Source organism: Squalius cephalus (genome assembly GCF_949319135.1).
Source record: "Squalius cephalus genome assembly, chromosome: 25".
Classification (NCBI taxonomy): Eukaryota; Metazoa; Chordata; class Actinopteri; order Cypriniformes; family Leuciscidae; genus Squalius; species Squalius cephalus.
This window is the reverse complement of record NC_137146.1, coordinates 9126483-9145839: the sequence shown is the minus strand read 5'-3', so window position 1 is coordinate 9145839 and position 19357 is coordinate 9126483. Positions and strand designations below refer to the sequence as shown.

The 19357-nt window shown below is 37.5% G+C and overlaps 1 protein-coding gene across 2 annotated transcripts in view; it reads right to left on the bottom strand.

The window, feature by feature from the left end:
- The window catches only part of fndc3bb (fibronectin type III domain containing 3Bb), a 56718-nt gene that overhangs the window by 25694 nt on the left and 11667 nt on the right, over positions 1-19357 (bottom strand). For both annotated transcript variants that reach the window (XM_079863766.1, XM_079863765.1), the window contains exons 2-4: positions 5226-5330; positions 2960-3191; positions 1823-2098 (exon numbers count right to left, since the gene is read on the bottom strand). In XM_079863766.1, coding sequence (XP_079719892.1) covers positions 1823-2098; positions 2960-3191; positions 5226-5285 — 568 coding nt within the window. In that variant the 5' untranslated portion in view covers positions 5286-5330. The remainder of the gene's footprint in view (positions 1-1822; positions 2099-2959; positions 3192-5225; positions 5331-19357) is intronic.

Genomic DNA, 19357 nt, shown 5'->3' with positions numbered 1-19357 from the left:
AGGTTCGCAAGAACAAAGACCAGGGTAAGATAAGACATTAAAGAACACAGAGGAAAACAGTGAGACAGAGTGAGCTGTTTTCAAAAGAAATGATGAAAGAAAAGGAAATATGGAATTTACTGCATCTGATGCAACATGTGTTGCACATTCATCTACCATCTGATCCCAGAACAGCTCTGATTGGAATCCTCAATGAAATACAAGCTTACTGTATTCTACATACTTCAAATGAATACTGCATACTAAGGTTGGGGATCAAGAACCGGTTCTTCCTCAGAACAGTGTTTTCTGATTTGCCACAGCATCTATAGCATTAACTAATATATTATTTAAAAAAGTTGTAATTGTTAACATTAGTTAATGCACTGAAATAACATGAACAGCTGTATTTTTTATTAACAAACCTTAACAAAGACTAACAAATACAGTAACAAATGTATTGCTTGTTTTAGTTCATGTTAGTTAATACATAAATTAATGTTAACAAATGAAACCTTATTGTAAAGTGTGACCATTATTTTTTAATGAATCAGTCAGAAAGACTCACAAATAATTAATTAGACCCTAATAGTTATAGTATATATCTTTAACTATTAACTGTTTGTAATTAAATCACACTTTAATTACGATACATTAAAATATTTCGATATGAAAATATCAAAACGTAGTATGTATAAAATAAATATATAAAAATTATATAAAATTATATTTTAATGTATAAAATTTCCAGATAAATGTTTTTTTTTAAATATATTAGTATTTTTTAACTTCTTACCTTCCAGGTCAATCAAATTAGCCAAGAAAGAGAGAAAAAAAAATATAATAATAATAATAATAATAATAATAATAATAATAATAATATAGCTATATTTATATATTTATATTTATATTTATTTATTTTTCTCTCTCTTTCTTGGCTAATTAGCATATATGTAAGAAGTATACAAATAAAAATATATTTGCGGGGGTAACCGACACTGAAGCGGAAGGTTAAGTTGATCGCATTGCTTTGTGGGACACAATATTTGCAGTGTGCTCTGGTTGTATATTGCATATTTTAGAAAATGTAGAAGGTTATCATCAGTATATATAGAAAATATGCATATGTAGAAATCATTCTAATATGCTCATTTGGTGATCAAGTCAAATTTCTTACTATTATCAATGTTGAAACCAGTTGTGCTGCTTAATTATTGTTGTGAAAACCGTGATACATTTTTTCCAGGATTCTTTGCACATAAAGATCAAAAGAACAGCATTTATTTGAAATATCTTTTGTAGTATTATAAATGTCATTATTGTCACTTTTGGTCAATTTAATACAACTTTGTTGATCAGTAGTATTAATTTCTTTCAGAAAAAATAAATAAAAAATCCTACAGACCCCAAACTTTTGAATGGTAGCATAAATTATTCCAAACACAGCCTATGCCATTCAAGTGACTGACTGCATTTCACCAGTAGTGGGCACTCTTCCACATTCCTACTTGCTTCCTGTACTATCTACTGTTTATCCAATGTGTATGTGTGTCACACCACAGAGTAAGTGCTGACACTGATAAAAAAGCTCAAAAATAAAGGCTTGGAGGTAAAGACCCATAATACTTCATAGAAATTAGGCTTTAAAGTGAACAGATGTGGACTCAAGCTTGTTGACTCATCTTGAAGAGTCAGCAGCTCTGACTGTTGTTATTTGAGTGCAGCTGACACTGGAAATATCCTGTTTTTGCTCTCAGCTGTTTCCACACGTATGAAAATACTACAGAGACATGAGAACAAAATCAGCAAGATGTCTCTTAATTTAGACGTCTACTTAGCCCACCTTGTGGCTCGGTGTCTGTGTGTTTGGGGCTTCCTCTGGCTCTTCGATCTGGCCTCTTGTTGCCAGGGCTTCCTCTTCCTCCAGAGCTGCTGTGGCTCTTTCCATGGCCGTTCGCTGTGGTGGTGCAGGCCGTGCTGTTCTTGTAGCTGCTGGAAACTGAGCTGGTCACCTGACTTAGACCTGTACGCTCCACTGGTTGTTTGAGCTTCTTGGGTGGAGGTTTACAGTACTCCTCATGACCCATGAAAGTGGAGACGTTATACAGCGGGATGATCTCTGAGATAAGTAAAAGATCATAATTACACGACAGAAAGTACAAAGCAAATGACACCAGGTAAAAGTGAAAATGTTAAACAAATCAACATGTATTTATATAAAATATATAATATTACTAATATATTTTATATTGAATATACAATTTATATTCTAGTATACAAAACTAATTTAAGTGTTGTATACCTGTTAAAAATTTAAATAAATGTTTTAATTAATCAATTGTATTATATTTTAGCTTAATTTTGCTATTTAAATTTTAGTGTACTACATTCATACATTTTAAATAATATGTATATATAAGCATTTCATATTCAGCGTAAAATGTATGAGTCCACAAAACTATTTTTGTGCAGCAATGTATATACATATGGCAATTTTTTCAAAATAAATCATCTTATACATCAATAATATATATATATATAATAAAAATATACAATAAAAAATATATAATTTACAAAACTAATTTTGTGTAGGATTGAATATGCACAAAACCTAAACTAAAACACTCTTATATTTTAGTTTATTAAATTCACATTTTAGTTTATTAAAGAAATTCATATATTTTATATATATATATATATATATTATATATATATATATATATATATATATATAGTAAATTCATATTAATTTGCAACAAGAGAGAAACATCAAGCATGTTTAAACTTTTCATTAATAATGTATCTTTGGATTGGCTGTGTTTTATAGCTTTGTGTGGTACTTTGCTTTCATGTTGAGCCAGGTTAGGACAGTGTTATGATTCAGTATAAAGACATGGTTGCCCGTCCTCACTTAAGTATGTGTTTAAATAGCTGAATAGACCAGGAAACTTTTAGTCTGCTATGGACAATGAAGTTTTACCTTCCGGGTAGATGGGGGGCAGTCGATGCTGATAGAACTGGTGTGGGGACACATCACCGGGGCTGACTGGAGGGTAGTATGACGTATGTGAGGCTGGAATAAAGTGTGGGTGCGTCAGGTATGGAGGGTGAATGTGGTGGCTCGGGGACAGAGCCGGAGAGTAACTGGGGGGGAAACATTCAGAATGAGGTGTCACCACAACCCTCCGCACGCCCGTATTGTCCTCCAGAACCTGAAAATACAAACACGCACAGACGTCAAGCCAAACAATTCCCAACATCACAGGCTCTCTGATGTCAGCCATTAGTAGCCCAACCCAACACATAATACAGCCTGTATCTGGATATAATGTGCCAACAGTTGCAACCGCAGACGTACAGTGCCACTTTAAACAAAGGGCAGGAATGCAAAAGTAAACAAAGCCTTCTAATGGAACGGCTATCAAATACATTCCAGTGGAGGAATGTATGCATGGAAGACGCTTGCAGGAATCACAGATCTGCTGGTACAGTTCACATGGGAGAAATCATCCCACTGACAGACACTTCTAACCCTGGGTGATCCTGAAGTCAGATTGGTCACCCAGGGTTAGAAAGTGAGGTCAGTGACGACAGCAGAAACCAAACCAAAGTGCTCAGTTATGCTTATACTGGAGGAAAGAACTGTTAAGATCTGCAGGGCCTTCTGGGAAATCAATATGTTCTAGATTCAAAGAATAAAATATATATGTTTTAATATTAAAACTTCCCCCTCTGAAGTTTCTAGTTTGTAAATTGATGACTGGTGAGCCCTAGCTATTCTTCATCAACAGTAACACAAAATGCATACAAACTGTACAGTCAACATTCATAATGAAAAATTATGGCCAAATCCAATTAGCTTTCCCACCTTAAACCAAAGGGTTTGTCCAGAGAGAAATACTGACATTTTGGAAATACATGTAACATTTATTAATTAATATCAGACATAAATCTTGAATCTTAATGACAAAACACTGTGAAACTTATACTACACAACTCAAGCATATCCGGACAGGTAATCAACTCATAAACAGTACCAATAGTACCAATAATAACAAGACAATTAATGTGTGTACTGTAATTTATGTACAATACCAATCAAAAGTTCACAAAGGGGTCAGTAAGATTTTTTTTATTAAAATAAATTAATACTTTTATTCAGCAAGGATGCATTAAATTGAACAAAAGTGATTTATATTTCAAATAAATGCTGTTATTTTGAACTTTCTACTTATCAAAGAATCCAGAAAATGTATCATGGTTTCCAATAAAAGTTTAAGCAGGACAACTGTTTTCAACATTGCTAATAATAAGAAATGTTTCTTGAGCAGCAAATCAGCATTAGAATGATTTCTGAAGGATCATGTGACACTGAAGACTGGAGTAATGATGCTGAAAATTCAGCTTTGCATCACAGGAATAAATTTCATTTTAAAATATATTAGGATAGAATGAAATAGGTAATAATATTTCACAATATTATCGTTTTTACTGTATTTTTGATCAAATAAATGCAGACTTGGTGAGCATAAGAGACTTCTTTTGAAATTATTTAAAACAAATCTTACTGACCCCAAATTTTTTAACGATAATGTATGTTGACTTTACATACGTTCATATGGATTTTGTGTAGTGATAAAGAAAAGTGATAAAGCTAACAAGAATTTTTCTTTTTATGAGGCCACGTGCTTGTGCAACAAAACTACATCTCATTACTTTTTGTGGCAAAAGAGCATCAATTACACAGATAATGAGCATTGTTATCACTTCATTTCGATGCACTCAAGCTAAAAAGCTTCCATCTTGTTGTAAAGTTGAAAGAGAAAGAAACGGGCAGCCCACCAAACATGGGCTGGTCCTGCCCTTCACATTCGGGTGGAACGCGCTAATGAATCATATTTACACGAGTGACCTTTGTGCCATTAAAGCCACCCCACTGATTTATTACACCCACAACTCAAACACTTTTTCCTGCCCTCTCCGCAAGACTTTTTTGACCTTTCTACTGAAATGTCACCGCCACTGACCTTTAGCAAACTCTCGCCTGACACCGTTCAGTAATGATGAATAACTAGGAATTTTGTGCATGTCCGTCTGTTGTTTGTTTGGTTGTCATATACTGAACACACAATTTATGAGCATGTTTCCAAGAGATATTCGCCTGCGAGGGGTGAAATCACATCCTCATTGTGCAAGAGAGGTTTCGCCACCCCGACGCACGGCCCTAACCCATTCCTGCCGGTTACCTGGGAGACGTAGCCAGGAGGAACGTGGATTGGTGGAATGGAACCGTTCGGTGACATCATGGGAACTTCAGCAGGCCCTAAGGCAGAAAGAAAAAGAGAAGAAAGCTGTCAATCAAACAGTAGCACAATGCTGACTCCGCCCCCTCATTCCACCACGTAATGCAAGGCTAAGCAAAGAAAATTCCAGGGGCAACGAGAAAACAGCAAGAAAACAGGAATGCTTTGGTAATAAGATACGCATATGCTTAGGAGATGGAATTATGAATGTTAATCGTGATATAAGTGAGCTATGCTTCATTGTTTTCTATTCAAGCTAAATATACTATATAGCAAATCTAAACTGCATGACTGTTTATGTCGCCAAAATATTTGAAATATATTATGGTCCAGTGGTATATTTAAAGTTGGATATATAGTTCATCCAACTTTATCCGCATACATACAGTGAACTCACATAAAGCAATAAATACTACATAGCAAATCTCGGCTCTGCTCTGAGACTACATCCAACTTTCGCCCAACTCTAACATGCTAAACGTGTAAATAAGGCATAAAGATACTATAAACATTAACATCATGATTTTCTGTAAAGCTGCTTTGAAACAATGTGTATTGTAAGAAGTGCTTTACCAATAAAACTGACTTGACATCATTTTTGACCCACTATCCCACTGAACTCCACAGGCTTATATTTGGTACTGTGGTATTGGGTTAAACAAACAGTTTAAGGCATTGATTATGGCTTCACTGCAGTCAACACGGTAGAAATAGAGCCATCAGGTCCAACTGGTGCGCCACAGGAAGAAACGGCCACTGCCGGCACACAAACCCTCTCTGTTATGGCTCTCATGGGACGCGGGTGAATGAAACCCCTCCATCCACCAAACCGACTGTTTATTGTCAGAATTTAAAGCCTAGAGAAGCAACTCATAGCGCGTACCCTCATCCAGGGCTCATGTAGAGGGCCACCAGCTGTTTTAGACATCGCCCTCTCCTCCAGACCCTGCAGGAACCGTGGCGTGACAGCCTCGGGTGCACTAAATCACCCTGATGAATTTTACAGTTTCTCCTCGGTTTCTCCCCCATCAGTCAATACCGGGGTCAGTATCTCTCCAGCTAGCGGTTGCCGGGTTTGAATAAGACCCTGTTTGTGCTTGTATTGAAGGGGCTTCACAGGAGTTTCTTCAGCGGAGGGGACGGGGGAAGGGTTTGTGTACATAGCGATGTGTGTGGGTCATTTCACCAGGACATGAGTGTATACGCACGGCAGCTTAAAATAACCTTTTCACGGGGCGACGTGTACAGAGCACAACAAAATCCATTCAGATTGTTCTGCGTGTTTGGAAAGGGTCTCGCGCAGGTATGCAGCTGGAGACCTCCTTCTCTCTCGCTCCTGTGAAAGTTGAGGAGCTGGGTTTGAGATTTTGGTGGGGGGGGGAGGGGGTTAGATGACTGAGTGACAGGATTGTATCACAGGCTCTTAATATGAAGGGCCCTTTCATCCTCGACCCACAAAAAGAGAGAGAGCATGAGAGAGCATGAGAGAGAGAGAGAGAGAGAGAGAGAGAGAGAGAGAGAGAGAGAGAGAGAGAGAGAGAGAGAGAGAGAGAGAGAGAGAGAGAGAGAGAGAGAGAGAGAGAGAGAGAGAGAGAGAGAGAGAGAGAGAGAGAGAGAGAGAGAGCATTCCACTCAACACAAGCATTCCTCTACTTCAATTGAAGGGGTGGAAGGGATGGATGGCGTGAAGGCTAAGGATAGAAAGACAGAACAGAACTAAAATACTAAGGCTTAAAAAAAAAATGCACATGATCAGTGTTATTACAAATCCTTTTTTATTAACTGAAATAAAGCTGACATAAAATAAAATATAAATATTAGATTAAAACCTTCACGAATATTAGAAATGTTGCCTTGGCATCTAAAATGTTGAAGTGAATTAGAAATTATATATATTTTTTTTAACTAATAAAGATGACAAATTTACACAAACTAAAATTAAAATGAAAACTGAAAATAATAATATAATATTAAAGCCAATTCAAAATATTAATAAATACTATAATAGTTTTATAATTTAGATTAATTTTGTTGAGAAAAGCCCCCAAATGGAGATAATTCAAAGATATTACATTATTCTAGAGGAGCAGTAAAGCATTGAAAAATCACAAATGTTGCCTCAAAAGTCAATATATTGTTATTTGTTTGCTTGTTTGTTTGTTATCTCCAAATCATTGTACATAAGTCTGGCCAACAGTCCACAGCAGTTTATTTAGCAATAGAGTGTCAATCTTTCTGAGATTTATATATTGGGATAAAAATATTGGGATATAAATGAGAAAAATAATTAAAATGCGCATGTCAGAGGGAATTCATTTTTATTGTTTTTTTCATATTTTGAAAAAAAAAAAAATTTGGTCACACTTTAGATTAGGCTCTAATTCTCACTATTAACTAACTATTAACTACGAATTTTGGCTCAAACTCCTAATTACTGCTTATTAATAGTTAGTAAGGTAGTTGTTAAGTTTAGGTATTGGGTAGGATTAAAGGATGTAGAATATGGTCATGCAGAATAAGGTATTAATATGTGCTTTATAAGTACTAATAAACAGCCATTATCGTAGTAATATGCAACTAGTAAATGGTGAGAAATGGACCCTAAACTAAAGTGTTACCAAATATTTTTAGAATTTTATCAAATTAATTAATTACAATAAATTAACATGTTAAACTGGAAGCCCTAATTTTACATCATATGAAAAAAATGTCAGCTTCGCTAACCCGTCCAAACCCGCCGCCACTATGCTAGCTAGGGTGTCATGGGAGGTTGCTAGGGTGTTGCTAAGGTGTTCTAGGTGGTTGCTAGATGAATGTTAACTGGCTCAAGTAGAAAGAGCTGACCATCAGGTTTCTATGATTCTGGTCTATAAGATTTTTTTAGCCCATTTATAATCTGCCAGGCAAAAATATTCGGACTACTTAGAAAAGTAATAGCACACATTACCTCATCAAGCCGCGATTTGAGGTATCATTCATGTCTAGAACACAAAAAGTTATGTGCAGGTTAACACTTAGGGAAAGCGGTTTGTTCGCATCCATAACCGGAAGTATGAGTAATTGTAAAAGTTTGAAGAGCAGCAAGAGAGAGACAGACTGAGGTTAAGTAAAGGGGGGGAAAGCTTCTGGATTGCCAGGCTTCTCAGGAGGCTGCCGAGGAAGAGAGCCTCTTCAGCAGAACAAACCCCTCTTTGTGCTCCAGAGAGAAGCTCTCTCCCCCCACTGCAAGGCCTGCTGGGTACTTCATAAAGTCCACTCAGTCAGTCCTGGGGGCCGCTGACACACCACCAAAGTACGTGTGCGTGCACGTCCTCAAGAGTGTATTCTTGCTTTTACTCCAGATAAACTCTAGAGAAAAAGCTGCCAAGTGGTGTTTTCGGTTTTGTCTTTTTACAGAAACCGTGATCGACAGCACATACATGCATGCACATACATAGATTGCAGAGGAGCAGAACGGAAGTTCAGTGTTCCACAAACTATCAGTTCCGAAGTAAGATCCACTAATTCACATTGGAGGGCTAGCTTGGCCAGACAGGGAGACGACGGGCAGAAAAGAGCAAAAGAAAGGGATGTTTCTGGAAGGAATGCATTGCAATCAATCTGAGGGCCACTGGGCAAAGAACAAAGCTCTTTTTTCTGCAAGGGATTGCAAATCTGATCTGTGTTTTTGAGCAAGCCAATTTGGGACGGTGTGTGCGTGTAGTCACCATAGGAGAGGAAAATCAAACTTGAGATCATTAACATCTCAGTTGTTTCTCCTAGACAACAAGAATAATATATGATAGCAGATGGAGACTTGATGAGATTTTATACTAGTCTTGAACTTCAAGAAAAACAACAAGAGAAAAACAACCCTAATGTTCCTCAAAAGATATCACAAAACTCTCAAACTGCTCAGATTTCCCATGATGCCTTCATTCATTCAAAACTAGAGCTGCACGATTAATTGTTGAAAAGAACGCAATCTCGACTCAAACACCCCTCGCAATCTTATTTCTAAAAGACAACAATTCATATATGTCTATTAAAACCTTTGACAAGTACGATCACAAACGAAACATCCACTGACCCAGTGAGAGCAGTTGTCAAAGATATAAAACAGCTTCACAAAGCTTCATATTTTTCATGTTACAATAATTCAAATTATCACAGTAGTACTGGGATATAAGTTTATAGTTCGGATATAAACACTGATGTCTACGGTAGCAATCAATATAGATCAAATTACCTTTTAAAAAGTAACTTGACACTTCGTTACACAAGTAGGTGGTGAGAAAAGACTTAATGTATTTGTCATTGAATCATTCATTCAAGAAATTCGATTCATCCAGTAATGAAACAAGTGAAGTCATTGAATCATTCGTTCAACCCCCGATTTTTTGTCAGAACCTCTAGTAAATAGCATTTTATTTAGTTTGGTTGTCTATTCAGAATATAAATTTATATCAATCTATATCAATTCATTCAGAATTGTGGAGCTCTAATCAAAACATAAATTCAAGAAATTTTAAATAAAGTGAAAGAAAAGCACCATTATGGTGCATTTAATGCATCTAAAAAATAATCCAAAATGAACAAACATTACTCATTAAAATGATTAAGCCATGTTCTGCACATTTCTTTTTATAGCTCCATAGTTTGCCAACAATTGAGAAAATGTTTATATTTCATTATATGGTTAAATGTTTATATTTTTCTACAGAAGATGTGAATGAGGCCAATCCAAACTTGCCACCAACACAATGCTTGGGTGCTGTAGGTGGTTTCTAGGGTGTTGCTAGGGTTACTAAGGGGTTCTAGGTTGTTGTCTTCAGGTCCATGTCAAAAGATCCCACCATTAAAGGGATAGTTCACCCAAAAATGAAAATTCTGTCATCAATTTACTCACCATCAAGTTGTTCCAAACCTGTATGAATTTATTTAATCGGCTAAACACAGAAGAAGATATGGAGATATTTTGAAGGATGTGGGTAACAAAACAGCTGACTGTACCCATTGACTTCCATAGTATGGAATCATGGCAACCCCCAACTGTTTGGTTACCCAAACCCACATCCTTCAATATCTTCTGTGTTCAGGAGAAGAAAATAATGTATTCAAGTTTGGAACAACTTGATGGTGAGTAAATGACAGAATTTTCATTTTTGGGCTAAACTATCTCTTGAAGTCTTGATGATATTCTGTGATGATATTTTTTTTCTTAGTCTAAATGCCTAGAAAGATGGTTTAGAACAAATCCCAAACCCTAAGTGTGAGCAAAAATGATAGAGAGACTCCACTACTGAAACAGAACTCCATTAAAGCTAAGTTATGAAAGAGCACATTCGAGCACATTAAAAACAACCCATATGAAGAACACAACATTCAGCTGCATCATAATTCATCTTCATAAATGAGGAAAACATCTAGTGGTTGGACAAATGTTGAAAGACGTACTATAATGTGACCCATCTATCAGAATGTCTTCTGTTTTTCCTTTCAGCCAGATAAAACACCAGAATTCCAGACCTGCAGTCCATCTGATTTATGTATATAAGAGATTGTAATTTTCTCTGGAGAGGGTTTGTGTGTGTCTCCACACATGCAGTGTGTGTTTTCATGTGTCTGTAATTGCATGCCCCATTGTTCCTGCTGTAAACACTATCTGTCTCTCTCCATCCAACAAGGAAAATTCACAGCTCAGGGAGCCGAAGTGTTTATCCAACAGACTCACTGATCAAGGGACGTATTTGTGTTTCACAGACCCTGGAGGCATTCAATTCTTTCCCTTCACACAATCTATCCTAATTCAAGCACCATTATATAGTCCCACAACTAAACTTTGACAGAAAAAAAATTGGCATCTTGATACATAATCATAACAAAATACGATGCAAAGATAATTATGTTGCAACTCGCCTGGGGTGAACTCCAAACACTGTTAAATAAAAGACAGTAGAGCTATGCTTTCCTCACTGCATTTACACAGGCTCGAATCACAGGGTGAGGTGTATACCAGTCCTAAATATTTACCATGAAAATGTTTGTATTTGCATTAATGAAAGTTAGTGCAGTATTCTTGGCTGACTGCCTCGAGACACACTCCTCTGGCATGCAGACAAACACACACTCTGTTAAAGGTCCCACAGGTAGAGATCTCAGTCAGACTGCTGGCACGGATCTGTAAATATTAATAAAATGTTTTCATAAAATGAGACATATGTGTGCTCTTTTACACATTTCTTTCAAACACACAAATTCCACTGTCTTGTTCTCCATTTTCAACATTGTGCTCCAAACCTCCTGATGTAAAATTGATTTCTCCTGTAAGTCTGAACCACATTATGTTTGACTAAATGTTTTAAGAAATTAACTATTTCTGTGTCAATTATTGACAGACTGATATACTGGCCAGAGTCAGACTCATTAATTTGCTGATACTCAGCCACCTGGCACCAGACGATAACTAGAACACATATGCCAATTAAGAAAAGTAATATTTTGCTTTTTTGTAATAGATCTTCAGCAAAAAATTACCAACAATCTTGGCACTGGGTAATGCAATTTTATCATTTCTAAAGTTGTACTGAAATTTAAGTGCAATCAATCAATAAAAAAAGTGCTGGTAAAATAAATATTTTTTCTACATATAAAATTAATTTCACATACTTTCCTGAAATTTAAGTACTGGTAGGATGAATGAAAGAATGAATGAATACACAAATTAGGAAGTAGATAAATAAATAAATACTGTTTTCAAAATAAATGAAAATAATTAAAATAAATGTTTACTGAAATTGTTGTTTACTGCTGGTGATATATTAAACTGAGATATTGGTCACTGTGGATAGGGATATATGGCTGTTTGAACTCTTTGCTATGGGGACACGGAGATGTTGATTCAACTGAATCTAAGTACAAAGCCCACCTTTCAAAGCTAAAGCAAATTGGCCCAAAAACTGCAATATTCCAAACAGTCTGTCTGAAGATCCACCCTGCCTTGGGAACGGTGAGCCCTGTGGATATGTAGCGCTTGGCTGTGAATTCCCAGCATGCTTGGAGTGGGAGGGTGTTGGCTTTCAGGATGTGCAATAAAAACCGTCGCGGACTCATTCAGCTCCTGCGTGGAGAGAGTTATGCAAACAGCCCTCCAGGAAAACGAGACGACTTCACGGCTACCCTCCAGCCGCTCCCCCTCTCCGTCACCCTTCCGCTCTCAGCAGCTGATTAGTCCCGCTGTGGACGAGTCTGAGGAGTGACCTGAATTACTCCCAGTGTCATTGATAAAAGCCCATTCAGAGAATTAGACCAGGGTGTCGCTATCAAGCCAGGCCATCTCTGGTGTTTCAAGCATTGTTTTCATTTCCATGCTTCCATCCTGAGTTAACAGGCTGAGAACTTTACCCTCTCCCCACCCAACATCCCTAAAAAAAAAAAAAAAAAAAAACCAATAGCAACGGAAGCTCGAGTGAATCACGCAACGATAAAGACACACTTCTGATTTATAGCTGCTGGCCAATGATTTCAATAGCTGGCTCCGAGACATGGATGACCTCGGTGGGGTTGAAGGGGCTCTTGTGTGGGGAGATTCCCCAGCGGAGGGGAAGGGAGAAATGACGTAAGAGGCAGACCGTACCTTCCCGAGCTCCTCTCCAACCCTGCACGCCAGATCAGCTTGTGCCTCCACTGCTGGACTGGGCAGCATTGCCCCTTCTGAACAGTGAACAAAAGTCTGCGTCAAACTGTGTCTTGTTTAAAAACAAATCCACAGTAAAATGAAGCGAACAATGATCATTGTCTTACTGACGCGATCAGACTGGAACTTCCATGCTTTCTGAATGTTAGGATAACAAGGAAGACTATGCGAAGACTGTTTTTCCACAACTTGGCACTGCAAAACATCTTGCAATCCTCAGCGACATCTCTATGGTTTTGTTGCTAGAGTTATCCTGTGTTTGCATCATTCTCTTATTTATTTATTACTACATGATATGTGTGAATCACTGAAGAGGCAGTGATGTAGAAGGTAGGGTTGACCCTCTTCTGCAGAGGCGGTCTTTTGTCACACTGTGACGTAATAACGTGACGAAATCCGAAACGAGTTGTTTTCTGAGCTTGGTTTCAGTAAAAGCCGTTTTTGGACTAACGAGGAAGTTGAGTACTTAAACTTACAGGATATTTTTATAGTACAATAACCTTTTATATGTTGAAAGAGCAAGGAAAATTTGATTTCTCAATTCATGACCTCTTTAAGAAATCCAATCAGGTGAATTTTGAAGTCTCAGGACAGATTAACTAAATAGAGCAAATTAGCGTTAGAGCCCAATTCTACATCAAGATGTTAGGTCCTGGCAACTCACCATAGACACGGCTCAATCCGAGGGGCGGGATAAAGGCTGTCTTTCAAATTCCCTCTGGATGCAATAGGACAGCGCTTCAACCAACCAGAGCGTTATCCCAACAGCGGAGCTAGTGATAGATTTAACTTTTGCCATATCAGGCCGGCAAAACTACGAACACATCTTCCTTTTTTTAAGAATGACTTAATTGCCGTTCTTTGCTCTTTTCTCAAAGAAAAAACTTAACTCCAAGTCCTCCAGAGTCGCGGCCAAAGCCGATTCGAAAGACTGTTCTCCAGCAGCAGAGGCTATTCTTTGTTTTCAAGTAGCAGGGAACCGTCACAACTCTGTCGTCATTATGTTAAGCCCACCCCGCTTACTCTATACGCGATGTGATTGGCCTGACCCAATTTAGGTTTTTGCAGCTCGAAAGTCAATGGAGAGTTGCTAGACTACCCTGGCTGCAAAATACATTTTGCTGGCGCTAGGGTGCGTCTAGATTTCTAGGCTACAATTCTATTGAAGTGTCGATGGGAGTGGAAAGTTCTGTGCGTGATCTCCTGACGACGTGCAAATTAAAGAACACAGACGCAGCCGGATCATTTCCATAATAACCAACGCAATCTACCGAGAGCAGCGCAAATTAGTGTCTGGTTTAACACATGCTTTTTTAGGCATTAAATAATGGCCCAATACCAATAAATTGACGAGTGCAAACCTTAATTAATAAATCGCCTTGCACGATTCATTTAAATACTCTCCCCCTCCCATAAATGTTACGTCTGAAAGGGAAACTCTAACAAATGCATGCAATAAGATAACCTACAAAAATAAACTGTCCACAGCTTTTCAGCGCTAATTTTTCACTGTGTGTCTTAGTAAATCCTGACAGTAGTTTATTAACTCCAAAAAAGGGTTTGATCTGGCGCAAGCTGTTAGTAAATCTGGCCCTTAAAGTTATGTATGGAAATATAAACAGGCAGAAAGAGGAGAGTTCCAATGCAGGCCTGCTCTGACATGCTCTGTACTCAGGAAGGAGTTTCCTTTGCTCTGACTTGATCTACAGTTCAGACTCAACACTGATAGAGGAGTGAGAGAGGAAGACATACAGAGGAAGAGAGAGAGAGAGATTTTTGGACCTGCCCCGTCTGGATGAAGCCTGTCACATACATAAATGGTGCCATTGTCTGTCAAAAAAAAATTCTTAAAAAGTCCAAAAAGTGCTCACGTTACTCCAGATACAGATCAGACTCAGTGTGGCGTCACTTTGAATATACCCCAGGATTGAATTTAGCAGATAAAGAAAACACAGATACAAAGACCTGATTTTAAAGGGGTAGTCCACCCAAAAACGAACATTCTTTCATTATTTTCTCACCCTCAAGCTGTTCCAAAACTGTATGACTTACTTTCTTATGTAGAGCACAAAAAGTAAATTGCTGAACAATATCCTAGCTACTGTTTTAATTTAATGTAAAGTAAATGAGAACTGGTGCGGTCAAGCTTCAAAAATGTGGCATGATGGCATGTTCTTCAAACTTGTACCTTTTTTGTTCTGTGGAAGTCATGAGGGCGAGTAAATAATGACAGAATTTTCTTTTTGGGTGAACGGCCCCTTTAAGGATGTTTTTTTTAACCGATGAAATCTGTGATGTGGGTTTGCACAGGTTAGTAAACCAGAGGAGGGTTATTGAGTTCACTCCTGTGAAGTGCACACTCATTCTGTTCTGCTGGCTGGGCAGTGCAAACTGTGCCAGTCTGCTGGCAACGACCAGGGGTGTCAATCTGCTGGGTTTGTTTTTATGCGAGCCCTTGTTATCCTGGAACTTGAGACTACGATTACCAAACCACTGCCCCATGAAGGCACGCAGAAAGCCTGCTGCAGGACACAGTGGTAGCTGAAAATAGTAGGTCAGCAAAAAAGAACGGGGAAAGAGCTAGAGAAATGAGAAAGAAAGAGAGGAGGAGGAGAAAAAACAAACTGGTGGAATGTTCCACTGTGTAATGTTCTGGAGAATGTGGCGGCAGTAGGTTGCAAACCAAGGAATTAGGATACGAAAACTTTTAAACGAAACAAGCGACAGAAGCTGTAAGAAAGATAAATTACAACTGAAATCTCGTTGATAGCTCGACTGTTTCTCCTAGACACAAGCAAAACTAAAAGAAGAGTAAATTGAGACTTAAGACACTAGAGTTTTTCTTAGAGTTTTCAGATCTCCTATATTAGGGCTGCACAATAGAAATTGAGATAGGCCATATTCATAGGCCATATTTCTACTTTGAGCTATTCAATATGACTATGAAATAAGAATTTTTATTGTGACTATCAGTAAATAAAAATACTAAAAATAAGAAATATACTGGAATAATACTATTGCACTGTAATGTAATAAACTATTTAATAAAAAAATATTTTATAGTATAATTGCAACAAATACAACACTAATACATCTAAAGATTTTTTATTTTTCAAACTGTAAACCATTAATCTTTTATTTTGATGGGTTGCCAGCAAATAAATATATATGCATGGTTTCAGTAAATGAATCGATGTTGAAACTGGATCATGAGCTGCACGCGATATTATATGAACACAAAACTCTAAAACCCACAGCGCAGCCACATATAATTATTCAATTAAATCCCTTAACATTTGATAAATCACATAAAGCCATGTTGTAATCATTTTATTTTGATATATTGTGCAGCCATAATCTATACTTTTTAATTTCGATGTAGTTTCTATTTGTATCCCAAGTCATTTTAGGAGAAACATCTCAACCTGACAATTCAAAGAGACCAAACAAAGAACTCGCAAACCATTTTACTTCCATAATGTGAAGTTTCTAAGTAAAACAGGACATTCGATCAGGAAAAAATAGGGCGGGACATGATTTATCCATCAGGAACTGATTGCTCATGATCAGGGTAGAAATATAAAAGGGCTAGATGATGTCAGTCAAAAAGAAAAGACACTTCAAAGGTGTAGAAAGTTTTGAAAAGCAATTACAAAGACTTTTTCTCACCAATGATTCATACACAATAAGACTAGGAAAATCTAAGGAGAACAAACAGGGTCAAACTTTGTCTCCTAAGGTATGAAATAGCAAGCTCCAAGCAATTACTTTTTCCTTTGAGGGCTTTCGTTCAAAAAAATACCCAGTGTGCCAACGGATTCCGAAAAGACTGGCATATTCACAAACACACACTGAGAGAACGCCATGAAAAGGACGTGACTGAGACACAACGCTGCCCTTTTCCTCAGACCTCTCTTTCTCTCACTCTCTTTGCAGTTCCATGATGCACAAAAAATCCACTGTTCCTCAGCGAGTGAGTCAGAGGAATGGAATTGAAGCTCTGCTATGATCATCTGTGCGGCAGAGGGGGTTTCCTCCACCAGGAAAGACGCAGACCAGATGAGAACAGTCAAACACTAAACGAGGGAAAAAAAAACACAGCAAATGCCATAAAAAGCAAAACAGTGCAAAGAAAAACAGGAACAACAAAGAGCGAGATGGAGAGAGCAAAATAACCTGAACTTGACAAAAGTTTGAAATAAACTGCGCTTTTATAAATCTAACCACCATCTGTTCCTGGAACTCCTGCTCTCTGTTGTTCAGGCCTACTGTGGAAGGCATCAACGTAACGTCTCTTTGCATGTGCATCTCTGAATGTCAGTTTGGTTGTGATTTTCAAAGACTATGATGATGAGTTTCCACAGTTATATTAATGTAAATCTAGCAAAGTTTTTTGTATTTTAATTTTTGAAAAATGTAATGTACATCTACAACACTATACTTTCCTGCACCTTCACAGACGAGGCTTGAGCTAGTCCCAGACTAAAATGCATGTTTGAGCTCTTTTAACTGAAAGCAACTTGAACTGACATATCTTAAAATATGTCAGTGCCAATGTTTCATCTCAAAATGCACATCAGTAATGGTTTTTTTCTAAGGCACGTTAATAAAAGCTACTTAAATGTCCTAATTGAACTCAGGCCTAATCCTGGCTTAATAGTATAAAACTCTGAGTAGTAGAGTGTTATACTACTACTAACGCTTGTGAGTGAGTTTTTCAATAATTTTATCATGAACGCCATCATTTTAGGATGCTTTAACATAAGCAAGCAATGTGATGTTCATCAAGACCAGCATCTCTTAAAGTGAGATCAAAAGCTTAGCAGGACTCGTCCCCCCCCCCAAGACTCAAGTTGCGTGATGACAAAACCCTCCATATTTTGGCTCCCCTGAGGCCGTAGGCGACTGCCGTCTGCACAGGGTTAACCTGTAAATAGCGCTGGGCCAGGTGTGATGTGTTAGCAGTGCCTGATCTCCACATGTACACATCTTTTAGAAGTTTTCCTTTGCTTCAAAAACGTCTGCCCAAGGCCTCTTGCTCTCTTGACTGTCAGAAAGGAGACACTTTTTTTTTTGCACACGGTTTTTCGGGACCGTGGCTGTTAATATTAGACATCTGCCTTTTGGAGGTCTGTTTCTCGGTGCTGGAGGAAAGGGGTGAGGGATTGGGGGGCCACAGAGAGGGGGGAGGCCTCCAAGCCACATCAACAGGAAACATATTTACACAGTCCAGAGAAAAGGAGTGAAGGAAAGAGATAGGGATAGAATACAAGGATGCAGAGAGCATTTTACAAAGAAAATCAGATGAACTAACTTGATTACAAGAACACACAAATAAATAAAGTTGAGGAGAGCAAAAAAGGGTAATTATTCTGAAATACAGCCGTGTGTGTGTGCGTGCATGTTTTACAGGCCTCCTGATGAGAGTGAGTCGACAGTATGTTTGTAAGGATACCCTGACTAATGTAAAGTGATGTATTTGAGCTGCAATACATGTTTTTATAACACCTCACAATTTCTCTGATGGTTGCTTGGGAGGACAAATTGGTGTCAATCCTGCAAACGTCCATCAGAAGCCCTACAACTGGCAGGAAAGGTGGTTCAGAGGAGGAAGTAGAATTCAGATGTTGTTCTGCTTCATAAACCTCTGCATGTCTGTAAAGCAAACCCACATGCCCCTTTTCCTCTTGGCCTCGACGTTTTCACCGAAAAAACTCAGGGTTCTTTACCACATAAACAACTTCTCGAAAACAACATAAAAGCTAGATCTCATAAAACTAGATCACTCACATTAAAATTAACAAAGCAGTCTACACTGCACATGTTCAGGACACCCTGTTTGTATTTATCATATAGCTGAGCTGCTAAAAATATTCTACTTACTTTTGAATAAATGTGTGTATGTGTGCATGCATGCATGTCACTTTTTTATTATTAAAACTTATTCAGCAAAGATGCATTAAATTGATCAAAAATGACAGTAAAGACACTGTTAATAATACATGGTTTCTACAAAATTCTTAAGCAGCAAAACGGTTTTCAACATTGATAATAATAAGAAAAACAACCAAATCAGCATATTAGTAAGATTATTGAAGGAGTATGTGATACTGAAGGACTGGAGTAATGATGCTGAAAATTGCCATCACAGGAAAACAATACATTTTAACAAATATATAACAATAGAAATGTATTATTTTAAATTGTAATATATATTTAGATTTCAAAATAATACCGCTTTTACTGTATTTTTGATCAAATAGTTTCAGGCTCGGTGAGCATAAGAGATTAAGTTTTTGAACAGTGAAGTTGGAGTACATTTACATGATGACAATCTTCATTTTTTTTCTTAAGACCAATTAGTAGACTTGTTATTCAGAAACTTTTAACACTAGTTGAT